Raw genomic sequence first — 23,536 nt, 5'->3', positions numbered from 1 at the left:
AAGAATTGATATCCTTTCCATTTAATAAACTGCAAATAGATGAATGTGTGAGTGTCACGTCCCCTGCCTCTGCTGGTCTGGGTAGTGCAGGTGGAGGTAGTTCCCTGATTGCCTAATTGCTTGATTGCCTCCACCTGCCTGTGGCCCAATATAAGCCCGGAAGTATGAGGCAGGGGAGATCTTTCTTTCGGGTGGTTTGTAGTTGGCTGCGTGTTTGTGTTTTGTAGGTTGCATAGAGTTCTTTGCTTTGAGATCTTCTTTGGGGTTTCTTTTGTGTGGTTTGTGTGGTAACAGTGAGGGAATCGCAGAAGCCATAATCATTTTGAGTATATGAACTAAACAAACATAACCCCAAACTCTGCCATATCAGTTTCTTTTTTGCTTTTAAATTAGTCATTTTTATTTTCCATCACACTATCATTGTCAATTAAACAGGAACAGTAGGATATTACATGGCACAAAATACAGGACACCCTTGCTCCATTTCACCCATCCCCACCAAAAACCCCCCAGCCAAAAAAAGGAACAGAGAGAGGAGAAAAACATCTAATCTCGATCTCATTTACACAATACTTGAGGACAGTTAGGGACAAGACTTTCAGATGACTTCACAGCAAGTAATCGCCTTTGTATTTGACTATACAAAACAAGTAAATAGGTACAATTGTACTCCTGTGGATCAGGTACATCGATTTCTACTTCATTACAAGGAAAACTGAGCTATCTACTATGTATGAGGTTCTGAACAAGTGCAGCCACCGTAAGTTCAAATTCCATCAGGGAAATATGATATAATAAAGGACCTACAATTAAAATGGGGCACTGTAGCACAATGGCTAGGGAACTGGGCTAGCAAATCCCAGGTGGGGCATTGCCGTTGTAGACTTGAGCAAGGTACTTAACCTGAATTGCTTCAGTAAATGTCCAGCTGTGAAAAAACCTCTGCGTATGTTTCCCTGGATAACAGCCTCTGCTAAATGTATAAAATGTAACATGTACAGTAAAATGAAGTTACTGCAAATTTACTTTAACATTGTCGAGTGTCCCAACAAAGCGTCAGTTTTCTGTTCAATGAAAATCTAGAGTTTATGCAAATAAACTAATTTTACGAAGAACTGTCTCGTTGCATAGATGATAAACTTTATAAGATGATCAAACATCGGTCAAGCAAAACTCATTGAGTTTTTAGAACAAAAATCGATAAAATAATGCAATTTGATACTATTCAAGCTCGCATAAAAATGTTTTTATCAAGTATATGACAGCTCCCACTGCACCATAACAACGTGGCAGCGCTGTGCAACTGTCGAATTTATCGCTATGCAAGTATTCCTTCCTTAACAGAAGCAAATTCCAGTTCAGTGAGACCTCTAAACAAAGCCTCACACTCTAAATGCTTATCAGGATCCCCGTCGCAACTAAGACATCTGACCACCGACTGTGTAGGAGCCATCTAAAGATTTATCTCTGCCTGAATACATTGCTTTCAGGGTCGCAGCTGCATGCACGGCAACAGTTACAATGGGAGGGCAGCCCGAGACATTTCAATGCACATTTTATAGCTCGTCACCGTGCCATAAGTTCCCCCGCCTCAATGCGCAGATTTATTGTTTTCAATGCAAAATCATTGTGGGGGTAGCTAGTTGCCAGCCAGCTAACGTTGTGTGCTTGGCATTTATTTTATAGTTAGCTAGCAAGTTTGCAACTGAACGTAAATAGAATTACCAACGATACTATACAGCTGGACAACGAACTTAGAATCCCATGCGAGACAAACTATGATAGGAAGCCAACGAACACGTTAGCTCTTTGGCTGCAAACTGATAATTTCCAAGCAAATGTGAAGACACGATTTGCAGCAACGACTGGGCCAGAGCCACTTCGCCAACGAGTGGTTAAGTAGCTAGCTAGAACTACCTTGCGGTACGGTGGTTGAAGGGTGGTTTTCAAGCAAGATTATTTGGAAATCTAGGGTAAGCAAATAACAATGCTTAAATTACCCTCCGGATAACTGTCGGAGAATGCCTATTCAAATGGATTTCAGTTACGCCTACGTATAGACTAAGCACTCAACTATTTAGCGAGTTAGCTATGCCCATGTTTGTGAATCCGTAGCCAATCAAGTCGGTCGGGTAGTGTTAGCTAATTCTCGATAGCTAGTATAGATCACAGTATTATAAGGTGGCCTAGCTTGCCAGCTAACAAACGCAAGTCACTCTGCCTATCGCGTAACTTGCTGCTTCTCACTCGGTCTGTGACTCGAACCTTACCTCTTCGGCGTGTTTCCTCAGCGCTTTCTCCCGCTCGTATTGAGTCATGAGCTGCTCGTTGTCCTCCTTAAGAAGCTCCAGCTCCACTTCGTGCTCCTGGTTCTCGGCGAAGACAGAGTCCAAGTTCTCCAGCACCGCCACGACAAGCGGCATAAGCTCCTTCACCACGTCCTCGTCATATTTCCCGATCAGCCTCTCGAACTCGCGGTAGATGGAGCTGGCCAGGCCCGATACCCTCTCCGACATCATAGCAGACGTTCCCGGGTCGTCCTGGTACACAACTCCGTCCTCTAACTCCATTTTCGCCTTTCTCTTGCGATTACGCACAGTTATTTTAAAGATATGCTTCAGTAGCTATCCGACCGATATGATTGTTAAATACAAGTAAACGTGAACAGAACCCCTACAAATATTATCTAGAGATAATAAATGAAATCCGGAGAACTTGCAGTCCCTCCCTTAAAGGGACCGATATCTTTCCTCCCGCCGCTCCAGTCTTCCTTGCTGGCTTCAACAGCTGAGTTGTTGACGAGACTATCACGTGATGACGTCACACTATGGGAGGGAATAACGGAAAGGGTGTAATAATAATCAGTGTCGATTTAGGAAAATATACTGTCAAGCATACGTAAATTCTTCAGTGCTGAATGCAGTCTCATGTTTCATTGGCTGTTACCAGAAGTTCTTATGTTTTAGCCCCATAAAAATGTTAAACTAATGACTACAATAGACAAATGAATTCAAAAAGTGAATGGTAAATATTTAGAATGGCTTTTTCATGGCAGTTTCATTTCAACCATATTGTGCTATACACATTTGACAATGGTTTATGAAAAGAAACCACCGTTCCCAAACGGAAAAATTTATATTTACAGGAAGAATCTTAAACAGTGCTTGAGTTTTGGTAGTCTTTAAGTCTTTCCAAATAAAGAGCAATATACAAAAATGAACTGACGTACACTTGCAACAACAGCAAACATATAACATTATTATCTTACCATGCAATACTTGTGCATACTTCACCTTTACAATCACCTCACAGACACATTACACATTACACATGTGGATTATTGTGGAAGCAGAGTATTTTGTATTTACATTGTATTGTACAGCAGTTCTAGTGTGTGAAAGGACATGTCTTTGCTACTCCAAAGAACTTTTAATCAGGGGAGGGGGGTAGGTACCATTGTCATTCTAAATGTTGCATGCGTACAATACATGTCTTACAAGTATGCAACTGTGTATACAACTAAAGGCAACATTGCTTGACAAGCAGCACAGCTTTCTCTTTTACATGCCATCGGCTAACTGCATCCACTGCTCAATCCTATATAACCACATGTAATAGATTTATCAATAAATCTTCCATAAAAATGTATATCTCCACAATGCAATACCGGGACTGTTTTACTGTAAATAAAGGATGCAGTGCTTTAGGAACTACTTAGGCATTTTTAATAGACAGTATGTGTGATCTCATATAACACACAAGTTTCCACAGATAAAAGGTCACAAGACTGCTTTGAGTTTAGACTATCAGTTTCTATAAACTAATAGGAATCATTATTTAACTCTAGATAATTTAAATGTATTATTTTAGTAAATCCTTCATCCCGTTAAATATTTCAGTCAATAATTGTGTGAAAACTGATCCAATCACAATGAATTGCACTTTTGTACAGAAAAAGTTGCCCAGTTGGTCCAAGGGGAGACACTAAATGACTTAAAACTTAAGCTAAAACATAATTTTTCACAATCACCTGTTCAAAAATATGACAACTTACATTTTCATGAAATGTGCTTTAATCAGTATTTTATCATTTTCCAAGCCACAATAAATGATATGTAAGCACAGAAGAAAAAAATGAATAGTAGAGAGAGCACTTCCTTTCTATATACATCAGCTGGGAAATTAACATCCTTTCTGTATAGCACATTACATCAAATCACAAACCATCATAAATATCAGTTGAGAAACTCAGCTCTCATACATTCATGCTATAAACATACTTAAATAAATTACCGTGCATTACAGCTTTTATATAGAAAAACAATAGTGTAGCTGTACAGTAGGTACATTAAGTTGTGACACGTTCAACAAGTGCTGAGTTCTCCAAGACAGTTTCTCAATGCATAGGCACTGTTCATCCTGATTATTCTAGCCTCATTCACGCAGTAGAGCAAGCAGTTACACCCTTAAAATACCTTCTCCTTTTTGTTCTGTCATATGACACCAAAGTCCAAGACCAGACTGTGAAATACAATCATCTGAGAACACAAGCACAACAATCACAGTAAAACATTAACAAATGTACACTGAGCACTATCCATAAGGTGCAGTGTCATTCATGAAATCGTTCAGCTGAAATGGAAACAAACGAAAAAAGGCCCTTTCACAGTCTGGAGAAAACAGCTGTAGACGGCATATGGCATTCGACTATTGGCCTCCTCTGTTGCATCATCTCAGGTGGCCCACAGATCCGCGCGCCAGAGGGACGGGGACTCAGATGACGTTGAGATGGCTGTTGTTGAGGGAGGATGGGCAGAGGGAGAAAGGCCGGTCCTGAGTCAGGCTCTGGAGGGCACGCTGCACCACGTCAGGCATGTGGTCAGTGATCATGCGCGGGCTGATCAGGATGCTGGAGAAAGCCGTCTCACTGGACCACTCGGCACGGTACCTCACCGGGGAGAAACACGATCTGCACCAAGAGACAGAGATGTCAGTTGCGGTAATTCATTGTAATCACTATGGCTGCAGCAAATTACCTAATCATTGGGCCTAATAAAAGGCCTGGTTGTCAAGCCTATTAGAGGACAGTTTGGAGGATTGGCTGGCTGAAAGGCTGCGGTGGTTTTGTGTGCTCCAGTTTTCTGGCTTTTCTTTTACGGACTTTCTGCCTGCCTTTTTCCCCCAATGAATGCTTTGTTGGCTGTTTCCTCATTTTATGTTTGAAGGTTTTGGTCTTCTTCAGTTCGTGGACTTGATAAAAGGCAGCAACCAACACTTATTTCAAGTTTGTCTGCCTGTTCACCACGTGATGCAGAGGCCCACCAAAAAAAACAAAACATATAACATACAGTACATGATCAAAAGTATCTGGACACCCCTTGGTCTGGGGCTGAGGAAATCTTAATGCTCCAGCATACAATCCCATTCTAGATGATTCTGTGCTTCCCCAACAGTTTGGGGAAGGCCATTTCCTGTTTCAGCATGACAATGCCCCTGGGCACACAGCAAGGTCCATATAGAAATGGTTTTGTCAAGAATGGTGCCGAAGAACTTGACTGGCCTGCACAGTCAAGTTCTGAACTCAACCCCATCCAACACTGTTGGGATCAACTGGAAAGCCAACTGCGAGCCAGGCCTAATCACCCAATTAGTGCCCATCCTTATTAATGGTCTCATGGCTTACTAGAAAAAAAATCCCTGCAGCAACAGATTAAAATCTTGTATAAAGCCTTCCCAGAAGAGTGGAATTTGTTACAGCAGCAAAGGGTGGACCAACTCCATATTAATGCCCACAATTTTGGATGAGACGTTGGATCTCAGGTGTCCACATACTTCTGGCCATGTAGTGTTCGTACACAACACACAGTGGTTACGAATATATATTCTATATAATAACAACCACTGAGTGCTGTTAGCCTTGTAAGGAAAGGCAGATCAGTGTGCACATGCTGTGGTGCACAGGCCAGCGGACCTGCGCGGGCTCCCGTCCTCAGTGATGTACAGGATGCGGCCTGGCAGGAAGAGAGGCAGGTGGGTGACGTGACTGGGCGACTCCTCCGAGTCCAGGCTCTGGTAGGAGGGGGAGTGGTGCAGCAGGAGGCTCTGCTCCCCCAGCAGCGGCTGGCTGAGCTCCTCCTCCCGGCGGTTCTCCAGCTCTGTGGGGAAGTCGTCAGGCTCACCCCCAAACATCTCATACCAGCAGCCATGGAGCAGGATCTTGTACTGTAAGATTGGGAGAGACGTGTGATCACCCATGGTCAAGTGAAGAGGCCACACTTCCTGTCATGTGACTCCACAGGGCCAAACTCTATATAATTAGTGATCATCAAACTCTGACACACACACACACACACACACACACAGATCACAAGCCTTTTATGAGATCACATCCACATAATGTCAACTCTCAGACTGTAATGGCCTAAAATTCAAAATAGAGTAGATTTGTGGTAAGGACACAAAGTTGTGGTAAGGGCAGGACATTAACTATCTGATCTGCATTTCATTTATCATAATATTCTCACCTTTGGTTTACTGCAGTTGGAAACCATTTTTAGGATCCTTCTTTTCAAGTCCTCCATATTGGGAATACTCAACCTGGCCAAAATGAAGGGGGAAGTCAAAGGGGAAAACCACGGCTTCACAGGTAGTATGCGCCAGGACATTCAACAGTCATGTACCCTGAGACAAACCACTGCAGATACAATATCAATATTTCAAGAGGGGTTATGATTAAGCAATGCTAATTATAGTTCCTCCAATATACCGAGGAACAAGAGTAACAGCTGAATATGAGCTTGTTACAATACAGTCTCATCACCGAGTGCCCAGGACACTTTCAATACAGCCCCACCCCTCTGGGTTCATTTCCTTTAACTTCATCGCCCTGCTCACCGTGGCACCAGGTCCTTCCCCAGCACAACAGACACCACAAACTCCCTGGAGTAATCCGCCAGAGCCTTGCTGTGGGGTGAGATAGGAGGACAGTATAAACGACACACATACATCGCCAGCATTTTTTGAGATCACATCCACACAAGGTCAAATCTCACACTATAACGGCCTGAAATTCAAACTGGAACAAATCTGTCCAGTTGTGGTAAGGGTATGTCATACCACAGCTGTCACAGGTTGTCTAATGAGAGATCACTCTCAGTATGGAGAAAACGCACAGCCTGCTGGTGGATCAGCATTACCTCAGGAGGCCCCCTGGTGGAGAGAAGGCGTAGCACTGCAGAGTGGGGAAAGCACTGCGCAGGAGGATGGCCAGTATTGAGGCTGTGCCTGCCCCCAGACTGTGGCCTGTGATCACCAGCCTGTACTCCTGTAGAGAGAAGGACAGCCATGCTCCATGCTACTGCTGGGACACTACACTGACACACACGTACAGTATATTCTGTACAATAAAACAAACCCCCACAGACATGGGCTGCTGAATCATACTGCACTTAGCCGCTATGATGCTTTTTATTACAAGGAATTTAATTTTGTTCCAAAAAAATGTTTGAATTTACTTTATCGTACACAAGATTTTTTTTAAAACTTACACATCTCCATGTATCTACTGGATATTTGATATTGTAAGTGTATTTTTTCCCACCATTTCAAAATATTTATTAATTGCAGACATATGAACAATTATAAATCAATGCAAATGTGCAATCTATTAATGAAATGGTTATATAATCACAAAACATAAATCCTGGAACGGTACTGCTATTTCACACATCTGCAAATATATTTGCAACAGATGATTGGAGGCTATCAAATTTGTGTTACAGATTCCTAGGAGGGATCCATCTGTTGCCTGCTTGGTCAGATTAATTTTAAACTGTTCCCTGCTCAAAAAACCACAGCAAAAAGCTACTGGGAACTTTAACATGAATGAGTGATCTTACAGGTGCAATGGTGAATGCCTGGTTCAGAATCCCATCATTGATGAGCTTTTTGTAGATGTAGTTGGCAGCTTGTGTTATGCCCTGTGAAAGAGAGAGGAGAGATTGTAGCGCACTAGAAACGAGACGCTCGAATGTGAATGGGATTCAGAAAATGGGGTCAAGTCACATTCCAAGCTATGACAAACAACTGCAATGTTTTTTTTGTTTTTTTTTAATCAGTCAAGTTTGTAAGTAAGCTCAGATACATTCTTATATTTCGGTATCCTTGAGTTTCTTTTTCGATGGTTGGAGTACAAGTATGATTTTTTTAGCAGTTTGTATGATTTATTTAGCAGTTTCTGCCTCACGCACAGTCCGGCTAAATTTGACTCACTGCCTTGGCACAGACCCTCATCTTGCTGATCCAAACTATAGCAAAGGAAATCCAGCCAATTAAAACTGATGTTTATAATTCAGACTACTTTCCCCCGTTTCCATGGTAACATACTTGTGGACAGCATGAGCATTCATAGTGATGACAAGCCCTACCTTGTGAGCATAGCAGGTTCCGGTTACTCCCTCTATAGGTAGGTTCTCACAGTCAGCTGAAAGGTCAGTCAGAGCATCCTGCCCAAGGTCAGCAGAGGAACGCAGTTGAGAACAGTGTTTAACAGTGAAAGGTCGGCAGGGTTATTCACCATTATCATAAAGTGTTACAAAAATGTCATGGTTGATGTGTAGTAATAGTCCTCAACCAGATTATTAACGGCACTGTTTGCTCACCTTGAGTGACAGAGTTCCTCTCACAGCCACCAGCACTGCCTCTTTCTTGTGATCCAGAGCCACGAAGAATGGAATCTCATAGATCTGAGACAACAGGACACAAAGAAAAAAGGATTTCATGAACACACAATGCACCAATTTGTACGGATTGACACTAATTATCATTGTTACACTGTGCTCAATGGCAATGCACCTGAACTGTTATTCCTGTCTGTCTGTACGCATCACAGGGACACAGTCATTATTTAGTCAGTCAAGTGAGTGAGGGCCTGCAGTCTGTGAATACATCTGTTATTACTGTTTTTATTCTGAACAAAAAAGACACTCACTATTCCCTAAATATAGCTGCGCTCCTCAGATACATTACCCCTCTGAGCAGAAAAGAGGGGGAAAGCCAGGCACTCATGCAGCCACACTTGTAGTTTATCAGCAAACTGAGAAACTGGAAGATAACTCAATTTAAAGCTGTGTCAGGCACACTCTTTAGTGTTTTAACCAGCAGATCTTATAATTCATACCTTTGACATGTTTGACCTTGATTGAATTGCACTGTCACTATATGCACTCACATGAATGTGATCAAAATAAAGAAGAAACAATAAACCAAAATGATCATTTGAATTCAGACCGTTATAACTTAAACAAGCCCACCGCAAGATAAAACAAGACAAGTGAGCTGTTGTCTTCATTCAAACACATGATTCAGTTTGCATTTTCCCAACTAATGTGCAGTAACTATCAAGGGATACAGCTGTCCAGTGAAAATAAACAGATGCACTTGGATGTAGTTACCTGTTTATATTGCTTTAGTAAGCAAGTGATGTGCCTGTATGTAGGTACCCTATGTTGTTTTAGTTTGCGAGAGATGTGCTTGGATGTAGTTACCTGGTTATGGAAGCTGATGTGGATGAAGTCTCTATACTGCAGCCCAGTGCTGTGCAGAATGGAAGTGAAATGGCAGCCCAGGTGATCCCCACCCACGATGTCGTACTCCGCGCTGCGGCTCCGGCAGCTAAAGCAGACAGGGGAAGTACTAAGGCTAGCAAGGGTTTGAGGACAGAGTTTCAGACTGCATTACGTTTGTGCAAACGTCACCAAAATAAGATTCAGCGCCAGCATGCTCACCATTCACCGCTGAGCTTGAAAACTCCAGTGAGAGGGTTGGAGTAGACGTACAAGGGCCAGCCATATGCAGCTACTGCAAACTGCATGCAGTGGGCTGCTCTCTCCAACTCCGTCTGCAGGTCCTCTCTCTGTAGGCACACACAGCATTGCTTTGGTAAACATCCAGCTGTTTAAATTGACAATATGTAAAAGCGTCATTTGCTTTGGATAAGAGAATCTGCTAAATGTCTAAAAATGTAAAAATAATGGTCATTAAAAAATGCTCATTTATTATAATCACTAGTTCCTAACTTGATCCACTAGGGGGAAACAAACAACAATTTCACAGGCACTTTCAGGAGTTCAGTACTCTGCTTGTTGGCTTTCTTTGTTTTTCCAAGGGCTTGCAGCCCAAACCTCTCCCAGCTGTATTCCTATACCGCATATACCATAGATGCTACTAAAAATTCTAGCTGTCAATTATATCCCACAATTCTCCACTACTCACAATGGGAGAGGATGGGCTGTGGGCCACTACATCATCAGGATCTCTGCATTGTTCCACCTTATCTTGCTCCTGATGAAGGAGGGAGAGGCCTGCAGCAATGTCACTGGGCACCAAATCTGTGTCCTATAAAGAAAAGATGGGTATAACATTAAGATATAAAAACACACAAGAAGAGCTTGGCAACAGGGCCTTCACAGAAACAGTGCCATACTTGAAAAATCTGATGAGCACTACAACGACAAAAATGTTATGCATCTACTGCACTCTAAAGAGCAATTTTTGGTCATTCAAATATTCTCAGTAACAAAAATAGTGTCACTTCGAGAGAAACAAAATTAGTGTCACTTTGAGAGAGGAGACCAGTATTATGGTTCACATGATATATTCTGAGGAGGGGAAAAATCATTCTATTACACTGGGACAGAGATATTACTAAAATGAGCAACGTCTAAAATAAAAAGTTACTGTTATGCAAACATACATTAGGCCAAACTGCTGACTAATAAAAATAACTCATATAGAACCATGTTAAGAAAAATAGAACTTAAGAGTTTCTTAGACTACTGCTTCTGGTGATTTTAGCATAAGGTGTCTATGTAACACAGCTTTTACAACAGAGCAAGTCCGTGATAAATGTTTTCTAGAGGCAGTCTAATTGAGCCTTTTGGGTTCCTGAAACTGACAGACATAAACATGAGTGTAATTTAGCATAATCTGAGAATATTTCCCATTCTCTAAATTATTATTATACAGCTAAGCAAATACCAGGAACAATGTAAATTATATGTACAAATTATTCAAGCTACTTTAAACAGAACATCAATTTAATTTGTCCAGATAATATGAAACAAGCGTGAATCCGCCATAGCTGCGACCGCACACACACATGCATCCATGTGTGCATGCATCCACTCACACACCCTGACACATACACGTGACCTCTTCTTTGGCTCATGACCAACCTTTCAACAAAATCTTGTGCAAATCTGTGAATCCCTTCGGGAGTTATGCGCCGTTTTGTGATAGGCCACGCCCATCGCCATGCCCCCTCTTGGTCAATCGGCCTGAAAGTTACTCAGCCCTACCTTCAGTCATGACTAACCTCCATGCCAAATTTCAGCCTCCTGGGGCGAAAACTGTGGCCGCTACAGGGTGGGACACTTTTGTGGACCAACCGACCAACCAACCGACCGACCGACAGACAGAGCTATAGAGCTTCGGTCGCAGCTAAAAAAACAATGTACCTGATCCAAAAAAACTATTCTTAAATTGTAGTTAAATCAGATTTCCAATAGAAAGTATAATTTAAAATCCTCTAAATAACCTGATCAGCGAGTATTCTTGTTAAACTAACCATATACAAAGTTAAACTAAAACATGAACATCATAATGGGGAGAAACACCAGTACTTCTCTGAGTCTGCTAATAAAGAGGAGATAGCTATCATTTCTCTGTGTCTGCTATTGAAGAAAAGAGGATGGCTAGCATTTCTCTGTGTCTGCTATTGAAGAAAAGAGGATGGCTAGCATTTCTCTGTGTCTGCTATTGAAGAAAAGGGGGTGGCTAGCATTTCTCTCTGTCTGCTGTTGAAGAAGAGGGGATGGCTATCATTTTTGTCTGCTATTGAAGAAGAGGAGATTGCTATCATTTCTGTCTGCTATTGAAGAAAAGGCAAGGGGGTGGTGTTCTGACCGAGAAGAAGCCGCTGAAAAGCTGGGCGATGCTGGAGAAGGCTGCGCGGTGGCTGTCGTCCTGGGGCAGGCAGCAGCAGAGCAGACGAAGCCGGCTCTCCCACACGCGCACAGCCAGGGAGCGGGCCGTGTACAGCAGCTGGGCCGAGTCGCTGCTCTCCAGGTCCCTGGGCCCTGGCTCATACTGAGCCGGAGAGTGCCTCTGGCTGCCCAGGGGATCAAACACGATCACCACCCCAATGCCCGTGAAGAACACTATGATCCAGCTGCAAAGACCGGGAGACGGGCAGAAATACAACGATGCCTGTCAGTACCATGATGCACCACTGGTTTACACTTGAAACTTTACACTTTACTGAGTTTGACTTGACTTGCCAAACAGTCATGGTATGCACAGTGACAGCATCCAAGCATTAGAGCAGTGGAAAACAATGAAAAAGAGTTTCTATATGCATAATAAGAACTTCCCTTATTCATCAAGTATTAAAGTTGATAATGCCTGGCTTGGTGTCAAAGGCCCAGTTAAGGTACATCTTAAGACATTTAGCCCCACCCACCTAGCAATTACTGCACAAATCACAGCCGTGACCCCAGCCGGTTCGCAGCCACGGCTGTCATCGGACACCCAGATGGCACCTAAACAGGCCCACACAAGCTCTGGAAGGTACAGCAGGAACCGCACACACACAAGCAGTGGGATGGAGCGCCGCGGGCCCGGGTTGGTAATGGTCCCTGTTCAGAGGTACAGAAGTTAGAAGTACAAGGTGAGAAATATACAAAGAAAGGAATCTACCAACCCATCACGTGCAATTGCTAAAAGGCTGCTATTCCTTTTTTGTGAGTACAATGGTAAAGGAAGTGAAAAGGTTGGGGTATATGCATTTTATCCTTTAAAGGTGTGGCTTTCACAAAAAAAGCATGGAAACATATAATGCAGCAATAAAACTTACGTATGTTTACAATAAAGCATTTATAATCAAGCGAGTTACACATAACTGCATTACTAAATTATGTTAAATTACCAGAATATTCTATTTTTTCACTTCCCAATGCTCAAACATGTCTGAAATAAGTTGTGTGAGAAGGCCCTGTGGCCTCCTATACCACAGCAGCCCCCAATGAAAGGCTTACCCTGTGCACTGACGTAGACGATTGCACACTGCGACAAGATGATGGCAGCAAGAAGGACCAGTAGTACAACAAGGTAACTGTGGAGGACAGTTCCACCAGGACAGTCAAAACGCCCTTTATGGATCGTGTACAGAACCAGAATTCCAATCCACCTGAAAGAAAGTCAGTTTGGAATGAGAGGAAACTTCTGCCTGTCAAGCTATAGGTAGCTAGATAACTTAATTACATTTGGTGAGTCCGTGACCTCAAAAGGACGGAGGGGAGCATGTATTAGTGGATAAATTTTCTAAATTGTAAAATCGGTTCGCTTATATAAATGGGAGTAATCTAGGTAGCGAATTAATTTCTTACCAAATAATCCTGATGAACACTTCAAAAGCGCCAGGGAAGACAAGATCGTCGCTTGCGATACCCCAGCGACGACCAAAAACCACCATCCCAGGCATTCTGTCAAGTTAGCTTACGACTTCCAGTCAAACAACGTTGTGAAACTTCACCACTCCCCAATTTCTTGCAACATCAGCTTGCTAGCTTAGCAGAACGTCCCCATAACAAACCTAACCAGATGTTACACTACGATCCCGATGGCAATAGAGAAAGAAACAGTATATAGCTAACGAGCTAGCTAACCATATAGCATTTAACAATATTATCCCCTTGCTTTGAAGCAAATATTAAGAATTGCATTATGTCAAGCAGGGCTGTCATGCCATCGTTGTTGTCTGTTCAAGACATTGACACGACTAGCCGCAACGGTTAAGATGATAATAAACATGTAACCATAATCTCAGTCAAACAAAATCAATTTCATTTTCATTGCACAACAATAAGAAAACAAAGCCCAAAAAATCAACGTCTGACAGATCGCTAGTTCCTTGCTCCTGGTGTCCCCGCTTGTTGCCCTCCCTTGTTGTTGTCATACCCGCGTGTTACATGATAACAGTCCCTATCCAACCAAAGTGATTGAGAGTAGTTCCGTCTGACGAAACCGTTGAATCAAGATGGTAAATTTAATATGACAGGGATACGTACTGTAGACAGAAATTACACCCTTTACAATGACTGATACTCAGATCAGCAGTGATAGATGTATGAATGAATGAATAAATGAATAAATAAGTTCCAGGGGGCAATTGCAGTGTGCTTAAGTGGAGTTTAAACATTAGATTTAAACACCAAGACCACAGCATTGCATTACAACCAGAACAGCTAATCCTTATTTTCACAGATTTGGATAGCCGTTTCAGTTGTAATGCAGTTCTGTGGTCTAGAGGTTTAAACTCTGCCGTTGACCCCAGGGGTGGTTCTTTAAAAGAATATAAACATTGTATTTAAAGTGTCAAGGGTTAATAATTAACCTTCTAAAAACCACTGAATCTATTTGAAGAGTGCCCAACAATTATCCTAAATAGCTATATATTTTTGTTTTAATTTTTTAAATGAACAACCAATTTATAATCCTCTTACCAGCTGCAGTAGCAGCTCCAAAACCAAATCAATGCTTGTCCCAAATCAAATAATTTCAGCAAGTGTCAACAAAATCCATCCATAACTTTTAAATGATCCTGTGCTCAAAAAGCACAGAGGCATTATATGCGGAAGACACTGGTTTTGAGATCAGATGGCAGATCATAATTTAATTTCCAATTTTAACACCAGTAAATAACCAACTGGACTGTTTTAACAAGGATACAGGCCCAGAAACAAGGGGAGATGACAGAAAATCGCACTGTAAATGCTGCCAAGAGTAAAGTAATAAATACAGTTTTCCCCTGTACCAGCTTCCACGAATGAATAATCTATTGGCCATTGGAGCTGTTAGGGTAGGATTTATAATGTGAAATGTATGGTTCTGATGCAATAGTTATGCAACATTTAGCATTCACATTCATCCAGACTTGACAAGCAGACCCTATTGATTCAGATGTCAACGGCACAACAACAACAGGCCAAAGGCTTTCAATCTTACATATTCAAACATTTGCAAACCAAAAGGGAACTAAAAAAGGAATACATTATAGCTGTATTTCATTTGCTTGCATTGTTTGAAATCATAAAGGAATAAATCACTCATTAGCCATGGACATTTCCAAATTTGAGGTTTAAAAAAAGAACGATAATAATGTTGTGTCAAATATTCAATCATGTTAGTACAATGAAGAAAATGGTTGAAGATTTAATAAGGCAAACTTCATGGGGCTGTTTGCTTTGGGTGTTACTTATACAAACACCAGCTAAGTTTATATGCTCCATTCTCAACCCAGCTATAATCAACCTATAATACTGGAAAACTTTAAGAAGTTCTTTTAAAGCAGTGCACTTCAAATAATTCAAACCAATAATAAAACAGCATGTTATTACATCAAAAACCAAATGGAAAAGGTGGGATTTCAATATTTTAAGGGTTGGTTCACATTTGTAATTTTTGCCATTTCGGTTTTAGTGCATGTTTTCAATTGGCACAGACATTTTTTGTGTATAATGAAGGATCTTTTAGATACGGTAGTTTCTGATGCCACGTCAGCTTTACAGTGGCTGGTATAGGGGCATATGGGGGTTCATGGTCAAAAGCATGAAAATACACTTCAGACAATTCAGCTTGTACATGTGTATGTTAACCTGATCATTCTTAAAGAAATTGTTTAATCTTTTTTTAACATGGAACCATTTCCTATGATGCACCCAAAGACCACTGTGCTCAAAGAACACAATTATACAAACTGTGTGTGAAACAAAAGTGTGAATACATTAGGTAAAATTAATCTGTTCATATACACAATCTCTGGAAATATATCATTGTGCCAGCTGCTTTGGAGTTTTCTTGCCTTTGATCATGAACCAAGTGATGCTCCAATAAATCATAAAGCCAGCTGGGTCCTAAGAAATTAAATTATCCAAAATATTAATTGAAATTTAATAAAGCATTTAATTGAAAGCATGAAATAAAACTAATATGAAAGAAACCTAAAAAGTGAAAATCCTGAAATCTATTTCAGGACAGAATGTGACATTCCTCTATTTTCTGCAATTACATTCCATCAGTTTGGGCACGCAGAAAACCCTTCACTGGTGACCAGAGAGACATACAATTAATAGAATTAGTCATTCATAAAGACGCTTGATTTTACAGTAATGCATGTTCTTTTTCTGTTCTGGTTAACACTGGCCATGGCATTCTCTACCACTTAAAACATACAGAAGCATAACTACATCCATTCTCCATTGCAATTGGTTGTAGGCTATTATGATTTATACTTAATGTGTTTGTTGTTCAGTAACACACACACACACACACACAATGGATTAACAGGTTGGGTTATAAAAATAAAAATAAATAGTTAAGTTCCCAACCAGGACTGAACACCAGAAACATGAACAGAAAAGGGTTTGAACACATCACCAAGACCCACCAAGGTAAATTATATTCATGGAATAAATCAAAACTTTGTGTTTCCCATAAAATCTTTATTGGAGGTGGTATCACAGGGTCACATCATGCAAAAGCTCAGTAAAAAAAAAAAGAATTAAAACAAAAGTCCCTATAGGAATGATCTGAATGAAAAGACAAAGGAAGCAAAGGCTGTAGAACCTAAAGAAAAAGTAAAGAAACAAAACTACACTGAGTTTAATTTTATACAACAATGCCCAGAACATCATACATAAGATTAAAAATAAGGTTATCTGTTGTGAGCTCAACAATATGCACATCGTGTAGACAATTCTATGGGCATTGTTTAATGTTTTACCTCAGTGAAAGAATTACTGCATATGTATTTCAGGAGCCGATCTCTACCATGGGGCCCGGGTGATTCTTCCCCACCGTCGTCATCTGTTGCCAAACAAGAGGCGGCACGACCTGTCCTAAACCCTTCAGGTGCTCTTTGAAATGATGAGACTCCAGATGATGGAATACAGGTACAGATAATGTACTATCAATAACATACTGGATACAGAGTCAAGAGAAATCAAAAGGGGATAGGTTTGTTTTGGGTAATGGCATAAGAGGTTTGCCAATGATAAATGAAGAAAGCTATGTACAGCATGGAATTCGATCATATAAGATAAGGCAATACTTTCTTCGATTAAGCCATCTCTTCGGGGGGGTGGGGGGGGGGGGGGTGGGACATTAAGCCTCTACACTGAAAAGGTGCCATTTTGAGAGTTTGGGATATATACCCACTACATAACATTTCAGATATACAAGTCCAACAAATCACAAGGGTCAGTCATTTAATCCAAACTGAGCAAACAAATGGCGTTGGGAGAAATTTCTTTAGTAACTGGCCAGAACTGAAAATTTAACAAGGAATGTACAAAGGGAACAATGTAGAGGCAAAATTAAATATTAAAAATTTACCAGCTGATGTAAACTTCTGATTTTTACATTGACAAATTCAGGAGGGTTCTGTGATGTCCTAAAAATATTCCTCTAAAGATCAGGAAACAAATTGAATGTCTTTTTAAATTTCAAACACTCAAACGTTTTAGTCAATATTTACTTAACCGACATCCCTATGACTTGTATTGCCAAATTTTCATTGTGCAATTTACAGTTTTAATCCTGTAAGCTGCAAAAGCAAGTTGGAACCTACAGAGTACACCAAATTTGTAGAAAACTTTTTTTTTTACTTTATACAGAGTAATAAAAAAAGGTAAGGCAAGATGCATAAAACAGGAAACCGAAGGCTGTGGAGACCAAGGGACGGCCTCGGTTTTGTTCTGGAGCTGTTGACATTTTATCAGGAGATACAAAAAACAGTAGTGGTTTCCTCTCGCACCCTGTCTCAGGCATCTTACTCTTGCTTGGTGGCAACGATGGCTTACGCCCCCCTGTGAGTCTGCCAAGATCCCCAGGTCTTTGGCACTTAGGCTGGCAGGCTCAGCTTCTTTCCTTTCAGTACTGCAGATGGAGAGGGACACGTGCCATTGGAGGGGTTATGAGCAGAGCTTGACATCTCAAACATATTATATTTACAATCTGCATCCAAGCACACTTCCTGAATTTTTTAAAATATGGTTAAAGACCACTGTTCCAGTCTGTGATTACTTTTAGCAATGAAACACAGCTGCGGAAGATGGACTTAAAGACTGACCAAACTAAAAGCTCTACTGTTGAACACTCTGATGCTAGCTCTGATGCTAATGAACAGCTACACAATTATCATTTTTTAAATATTCGCAACAGTTTCATATTCAATGAGGTTTATATCAAATACTTTGCAAAATATCTTACAATTACAAACTTCTTAATCTGAAGCAACAAAACAGGCTTGTGTTAAAGCAGTTATTGATGGAATGCAAGCCTGCAGGTCATTTTTGCACGTATCAGACAGGACTTTGGAAAGTAGATCAAATGTCAAGAAAGCTCTGGAATAATCTGATGGGGGAAGGCTATTGGTGTTGCAGCACTACTACTGCCATCTCTACTGAGAAGACCAATCCATATCAGGGGACCATTAAAACGCGAAAACCTTGTAGACTATGTACAGCCATTAACCAATTTATAATCATCCATGTCCGAGCAATAACACCAGCACACTTATTGAAACAGTCCTTATACATCCAAAAGTCAACTATCCTCAGGCGGATGCTGCGTTCTTGCACTCACCTTTTGTTACATACAAGTAGAAGAAGTCGCAGTACAGGATTGTCTGAACCACACCAGCCACAATGGCGATCATATCGAAGAAACCCTCGAAATAGAAGCGCCAGATCCAGTTGATGAGGTAGAGAGCACGGTACAGACCCAGGAAGAACAGATAGTGGGTGGTGATGGTCTCCGCCTCTCCGGTCTTGCTGATCATGAAAAGCTGGGGCAGGATGGCCACAGACTCCAGATAGATGGAGAAGGTCCACAGGATCTGAAAAAAATATAAAATAAAAAATATAATATAAACAGATGAAGATATCACAAGAAAGACATCACAAAAGACAGCTTATCTGTGTGCTATGGAATTTAAACATGGCAATAAGACTCTGTACTAAATTAGGACCATTCTGGGAAGCTAAATACACACACAGGGACACGTGAAGCGATGAGCAGAGTACACAGTGAAATACGTAACAGAAGCAGTAAATATCAAGAAACACAAAGATCCACTCTATTGTGATACGTTGTCCATGTAGCCTTACTTCCAGGGGAGAGAAGTCATGGTTGACCAGGAATGCCAGGCCACCCACAGGAACAACCAGGAACTCCACTCTGAAGGTGTCATGGTTGCCATCGTACGTGGCTTTGAACTTGGCATAGATCAGGTAAACTGTGGCATATGCACATCCGATGTAGATGACCTGGAGTGCAGAGGGCAGAGAGGAGCATCAGAAAACAGCATATCCATATTAAAACAGCCAGTAGGTGAGCTCAAACTGTTCACTAATTTTTATTATTAGCCAAAAGAATGCATTAGATTTGACACTATGGGAAATTGTGATGGGAAAGCTGTCAATAAAGCTGTGGTTCTAAACAACCTGGCAAGGCTCTCAGAAAGCATAGATGAGTTTTTAAAAAGCAATTGGAACTTTAATCAAAAGCACACCTGTAACAAATGTGGCCTGAGTGGTCTCAGAATCACCAACATCCCACTTGACAAACTTGTGTACTGACAAATCAAGCTCTGATACAGTTTCAATAAGTTGCCACAAAGGTGAAATCTACTTTAGCAAACAATGGTTAGTCACCAAAATACAACAGTGGTTAATCTAAAGCTCTGTTTAAAGAGTGTAATGCTTTGCCTGTGCTGAAGTAGAACTTTCTCCAAACTACCCACACTAAAGGGGGGAAGGTCTCACCTTCATGGTGGTGTTATACAGGGAGATGAAAGAGGTGAGGAGATCCAGATAGCGAGTGGTGAACACCAAGGCAAAGAGAATCTGGCTTTTCCCAGAAATACCTGTAGACCAAAAAATTGAAAGCAGATATTTTGAAGAGGCCTTGTCTCTGTACTACTTATCTTAAGAATGAACTGGGCTCTCCGTAGCACTGGAAATCTGACCAAGGTCCAAGCCTAGCTTTTGACCTGGCGACCTAGTCAATCAGTCTTCTCAAACTTAATAAATCAGTCAAATCATCCTTTTTCCCCAATGTGTAAAAAGTCTCACCAGCATCTTTCCACAAATGGAAATTCAGAGGTAAGGCGTGATATGTAGCTGAACAAGTTTTTCAAAAACGGAATCATTTAATATTTGTACATTTATGCTCTTTTCGTATCATCAATTAGTCCATGGGATTCTTGTCAGTTTGCCATTTAAGCGCATCAAGTGCACCAACATGCCATGTTCAGAGAGTGGCTATTTTCCCGTTTATCAGAGCAAAAATAATTATTCCACAGGGGTATAGGATAACATTCTGCAGACTTAATCAATTAAAGTCCCATCTTTACATAAGAGGGGGCAGTGTCCTGACCAAGAAGAATTCAGTAAAGATAAATATTAACTCATGAAGCTTTTATTTTGTTTTGAACAATTGAACCATTTCAGTCTTATCTGATCAGTATTCAAAGAATAGCACAGGTTCTTCCTACTGTCAGCCTCAAGCATCCAAGTCTTATTTTTGGGAATTGCTCACATCTGAGCAAGGATGCAGACCACACCACTCAGCTGGCACATAGGACAGGGGTTTTGGGTGGAGCCACAGCGAAAAGCACCACTGTGCTAACAGTGTGATGGCTGTGGTTAACTAGCCACACTTGAGATCTCTACAAACACTTATAATATTCAGTGGTCCCAATCACAAGACCATCTCACAGTGCTAACTGCAGACAGCCAACAACTTATTGTTGGCATCAAATTAGCATTGCCAGGTGGCAGACAGGTAGCGACATGCCTCCTGAAAACATTTTCATTCCGAAATGTGCCAGAAACTACTGCCATGCTTTCAAAGAATTATTTGAACTGCTGCTCTTGCAGAGGGAATTGTAAAAGCAACGTTGTGGCTATTGCGCTAATACATTAAATGTTGGTATTAAAGAAAAATTATATGGAGAGGACTCTCGAGGGAAATTCAGTAACTTGCAAGGATTTTTATACTTACACAAAGAACTCAGACAGACACATATTTACGGTCCAGCTGATCGAAGAATAATCACTACAAATTATTGCAGAAATTAGAATACTTCAAGTCCGGCATATTTAGCTATCTCTATGAATGGACGCGAACATTGTCGATTATTTTTGACAAGTATCGTATTGTTATTAATAAAAAAGGTTTCATCGTGTCCAAGCAGGAGACATAAAGGGTCACATAATACTCAAATGCATTATTTTCTAAAGGCAATTTATCAACTTCTCGTGTCTTTGCAGTGCTAAGACAAAAGTTCTACTCTGAACATGATTCCTTCAAACCAATCCGCCTTTCCTGACGGACTTGCCACGTCAGAGACCAGCGGGAAATGGACTTGCTTTTCAGTCACTTTATCATTAGCAATATACTTTGATGTTTAACGTTCTGTTAACAACCATGGAAACTGGATAACGTGTGTATCCTTGCTGAACCTGTAACTTGAGTAACCAAACTTCAAGCGTAATTAATAGTCGAATCGCAGTAGTTCTCGGCTCTTTCATGAATACTAGCTAATGTAGGCACCTCACACCTACGTAATAATATCACAGCACTCGTACACTGCATATATTTGATTAGCTGGCCAGCGAGATAGCTAAAACAAACAGTGGGGAAGTCCTGTTGCATCCAATTTGTATGACAATTTGGAACCCCAAAGTTGCCGTTATTGAGACCATTATCAGAGAAGTTGATAATGAGTTCAGGTGGTCATCTCAGCAAGTTGGATAACCTACATTCAATGAAATGTCGTCGCGATATAGCTAGCACTCGACCAGGGGATACTCAGACAGGCAGCTATGAAACTGACAGGCTAGCACAGCTTAGTGCAGGCCTATTTTGTTAGGGCAGGTCAGTTGCTGTACAGCGAATGCAGCTAACGTTAGCTAGTTACATTAACGTTTCAGTTTTCTAGTGGTTCTGCTCAAGATAGATAATTGACTGGCTAGCAGTTAGATATGTACCTGGTAAAATATATATAGATATAAAATGCACTTACCGGCGCAAGACCTGGTTTTCCATATTTTGAGCAGCAGAATGATGATGGCTGCTAAATGAGAGAGATCTCCGGTGAGTCTAAAAATATTCATACTGCTGCTGGATGGAGAGGCCGGTACCCTCAGTGACCACAGACAAAAACGGCTTAAAGATCACGGGCGTCTCTCACGCTTAATTATGCTGTTGTAATTTTGTTGCCTCGTCTGTCTAACGTAACCGTTATCCGCGTTTTCTTTGAGCTGGTTGAAAATGGCGAGTAAAGCGCGACGTGGCCCGGGGACGTGGCCAAAAATATTAGCTCACAATGCAAGCTGGGAAAAGGCTGGAACCAGCAGCAAGAACGACGCTTGCCACGCCCGTTAAAGGGATGAGGATTAAGATTTATAAGATTCTGAATTCTGAACGAACTCGGTCGTAAACTGAATGATAGAGATCATCTGGGATAGACGTAGAAGTAACGTTACCAACGACATGCACTTTAATGGCATGATAACATGTAGCATAATGGGAACATTTTTTTCTCTGTAAGCGATTTTAAATTGTGTTCATTTCTGAACACGTTGTATGTCTTTCTAACTGTACTTAACATTCTGAAAACTATTTTTGTTCATTATAAAAGCATTCGACTGTGCCTTTTGGGTGTCAGAAAGGTTACCATTGGATAACACGATAACAGTGCCAGTGTGTTTTTAAAGAAAGTTCTGCAGTTGTGCAAGTTTAACAATAACGAACATTTCAAGGGGCGAAACTGTTGGATACAGTGAAGAGTGTGCAAATGCACTCGTGTATTTTACTTGAGTCGGCAAAGTTGTGTCAATCAATTGTTTTTCTGTTTTCCTCGTTTGGCTCTGTGTTAAATCAATATCTAGTCTATACAGGAATTGAACAATCACGAGGGCAGGTTATTCCAAAAGTCTAGAGTTCGTTTCCTTTTTTTCTCGGTTGACTGAAATTGTAAGAATCATTCACCTTTAACTAAAAGACGACGCAATAAAACTGCGCTGCACTTATTGTCCAATCACAACTGAAGGGAAGCTACAGATTCCGGTTGTGAGGATCTTGTGGAGCGAAAGTTCTAGTTAGAACTATTCCATCTCATAGACAGTCTGTATATTGTTAGTGCGGGACATAGATTAATCAAATTATATTAAGGATTCTGGATCCGTACCTACCTATCTATAATGCTGAATAGTGTGCAGTTTTCCTATATGACTTGTTCGGAGGAAATTGATGAAAACCTTGATGATGAAAAGATAAGGTTGGTTAGATATGGGCTGTGTGTCTTTTGGTACGAAGTAGGATACGTATGGATCCATACGTATGCGTATGGATTCTCCGAAACCCTCCAGTTTCCCAAAACCAGTAAGCATGAGGAAACAATGTTAAGTCG

The 23,536-nt window shown here is 41.0% G+C and overlaps 3 protein-coding genes across 18 annotated transcripts in view; all 3 read right to left on the bottom strand.

Moving 5' to 3' along the window:
* The window catches only part of spag9b (sperm associated antigen 9b), a 56,334-nt gene extending 53,534 nt beyond the window's left edge, over positions 1 to 2,800 (bottom strand). For 13 of the 16 annotated variants that reach the window (XM_035406950.1, XM_035406958.1, XM_035406951.1 and 10 more), the window contains exon 1: positions 2,271 to 2,800. In XM_035406950.1, the coding sequence (XP_035262841.1) occupies positions 2,271 to 2,570 (300 nt within the window). In that variant the 5' untranslated portion in view covers positions 2,571 to 2,800. The remainder of the gene's footprint in view (positions 1 to 2,270) is intronic. The other 3 variants (XM_035406960.1, XM_035406961.1, XM_035406968.1) reach the window with 1 other exon arrangement.
* A 1,250-nt stretch (positions 2,801 to 4,050) lies between these two features.
* On the bottom strand, positions 4,051 to 14,037 carry daglb (diacylglycerol lipase, beta). Its single transcript, XM_035406826.1, has 15 exons — positions 13,446 to 14,037; positions 13,095 to 13,246; positions 12,521 to 12,695; positions 11,965 to 12,229; positions 10,273 to 10,395; positions 9,786 to 9,913; positions 9,546 to 9,672; positions 8,661 to 8,744; positions 8,427 to 8,504; positions 7,899 to 7,979; positions 7,197 to 7,324; positions 6,895 to 6,963; positions 6,525 to 6,597; positions 5,972 to 6,222; positions 4,051 to 4,969 (listed from the first exon to the last, which is right to left on the bottom strand). The coding sequence occupies exons 1-15, from the start codon at positions 13,538 to 13,540 to the stop codon at positions 4,774 to 4,776; spliced, it is 2,025 nt and encodes a 674-aa protein (XP_035262717.1). The 5' UTR covers positions 13,541 to 14,037; the 3' UTR covers positions 4,051 to 4,773.
* A 2,501-nt stretch (positions 14,038 to 16,538) lies between these two features.
* kdelr2b (KDEL endoplasmic reticulum protein retention receptor 2b) lies at positions 16,539 to 22,458 on the bottom strand. Its single transcript, XM_035406944.1, has 5 exons — positions 22,148 to 22,458; positions 19,884 to 19,984; positions 19,227 to 19,385; positions 18,703 to 18,955; positions 16,539 to 17,994 (listed from the first exon to the last, which is right to left on the bottom strand). The coding sequence occupies exons 1-5, from the start codon at positions 22,236 to 22,238 to the stop codon at positions 17,960 to 17,962; spliced, it is 639 nt and encodes a 212-aa protein (XP_035262835.1). The 5' UTR covers positions 22,239 to 22,458; the 3' UTR covers positions 16,539 to 17,959.
* Between the last annotated feature and the right edge of the window lie 1,078 nt (positions 22,459 to 23,536).

This window comes from Anguilla anguilla, chromosome 2 (assembly GCF_013347855.1).
Source record: "Anguilla anguilla isolate fAngAng1 chromosome 2, fAngAng1.pri, whole genome shotgun sequence".
NCBI classification, from domain to species: domain Eukaryota; kingdom Metazoa; phylum Chordata; class Actinopteri; order Anguilliformes; family Anguillidae; genus Anguilla; species Anguilla anguilla.
The sequence above is the reverse complement of the archived record's forward strand: the minus strand, read 5'-3'. Positions and strand labels throughout refer to the sequence as shown.

Excerpts from the sequence above, each read along its gene's own strand:
- daglb (XM_035406826.1), bottom strand. The coding sequence starts at position 13,540 with ATGCCTGGGATGGTGGTTTTTGGTCGTCGCTGGGGTATCGCAAGCGAC. Across the intron at positions 7,980-8,426 it reads GAACCTGCTATGCTCACAAG|GGCATAACACAAGCTGCCAA; the intron begins GTAGGGCTTGTC and ends TCTCTTTCACAG. Across the intron at positions 6,964-7,196 it reads CCACCAGGGGGCCTCCTGAG|CAAGGCTCTGGCGGATTACT; the intron begins GTAATGCTGATC and ends CTCACCCCACAG.
- kdelr2b (XM_035406944.1), bottom strand. The coding sequence starts at position 22,238 with ATGAATATTTTTAGACTCACCGGAGATCTCTCTCATTTAGCAGCCATC. Across the intron at positions 19,985-22,147 it reads GAAAACCAGGTCTTGCGCCG|GTATTTCTGGGAAAAGCCAG; the intron begins GTAAGTGCATTT and ends TTTGGTCTACAG. Across the intron at positions 19,386-19,883 it reads TGTATAACACCACCATGAAG|GTCATCTACATCGGATGTGC; the intron begins GTGAGACCTTCC and ends TCTGCACTCCAG.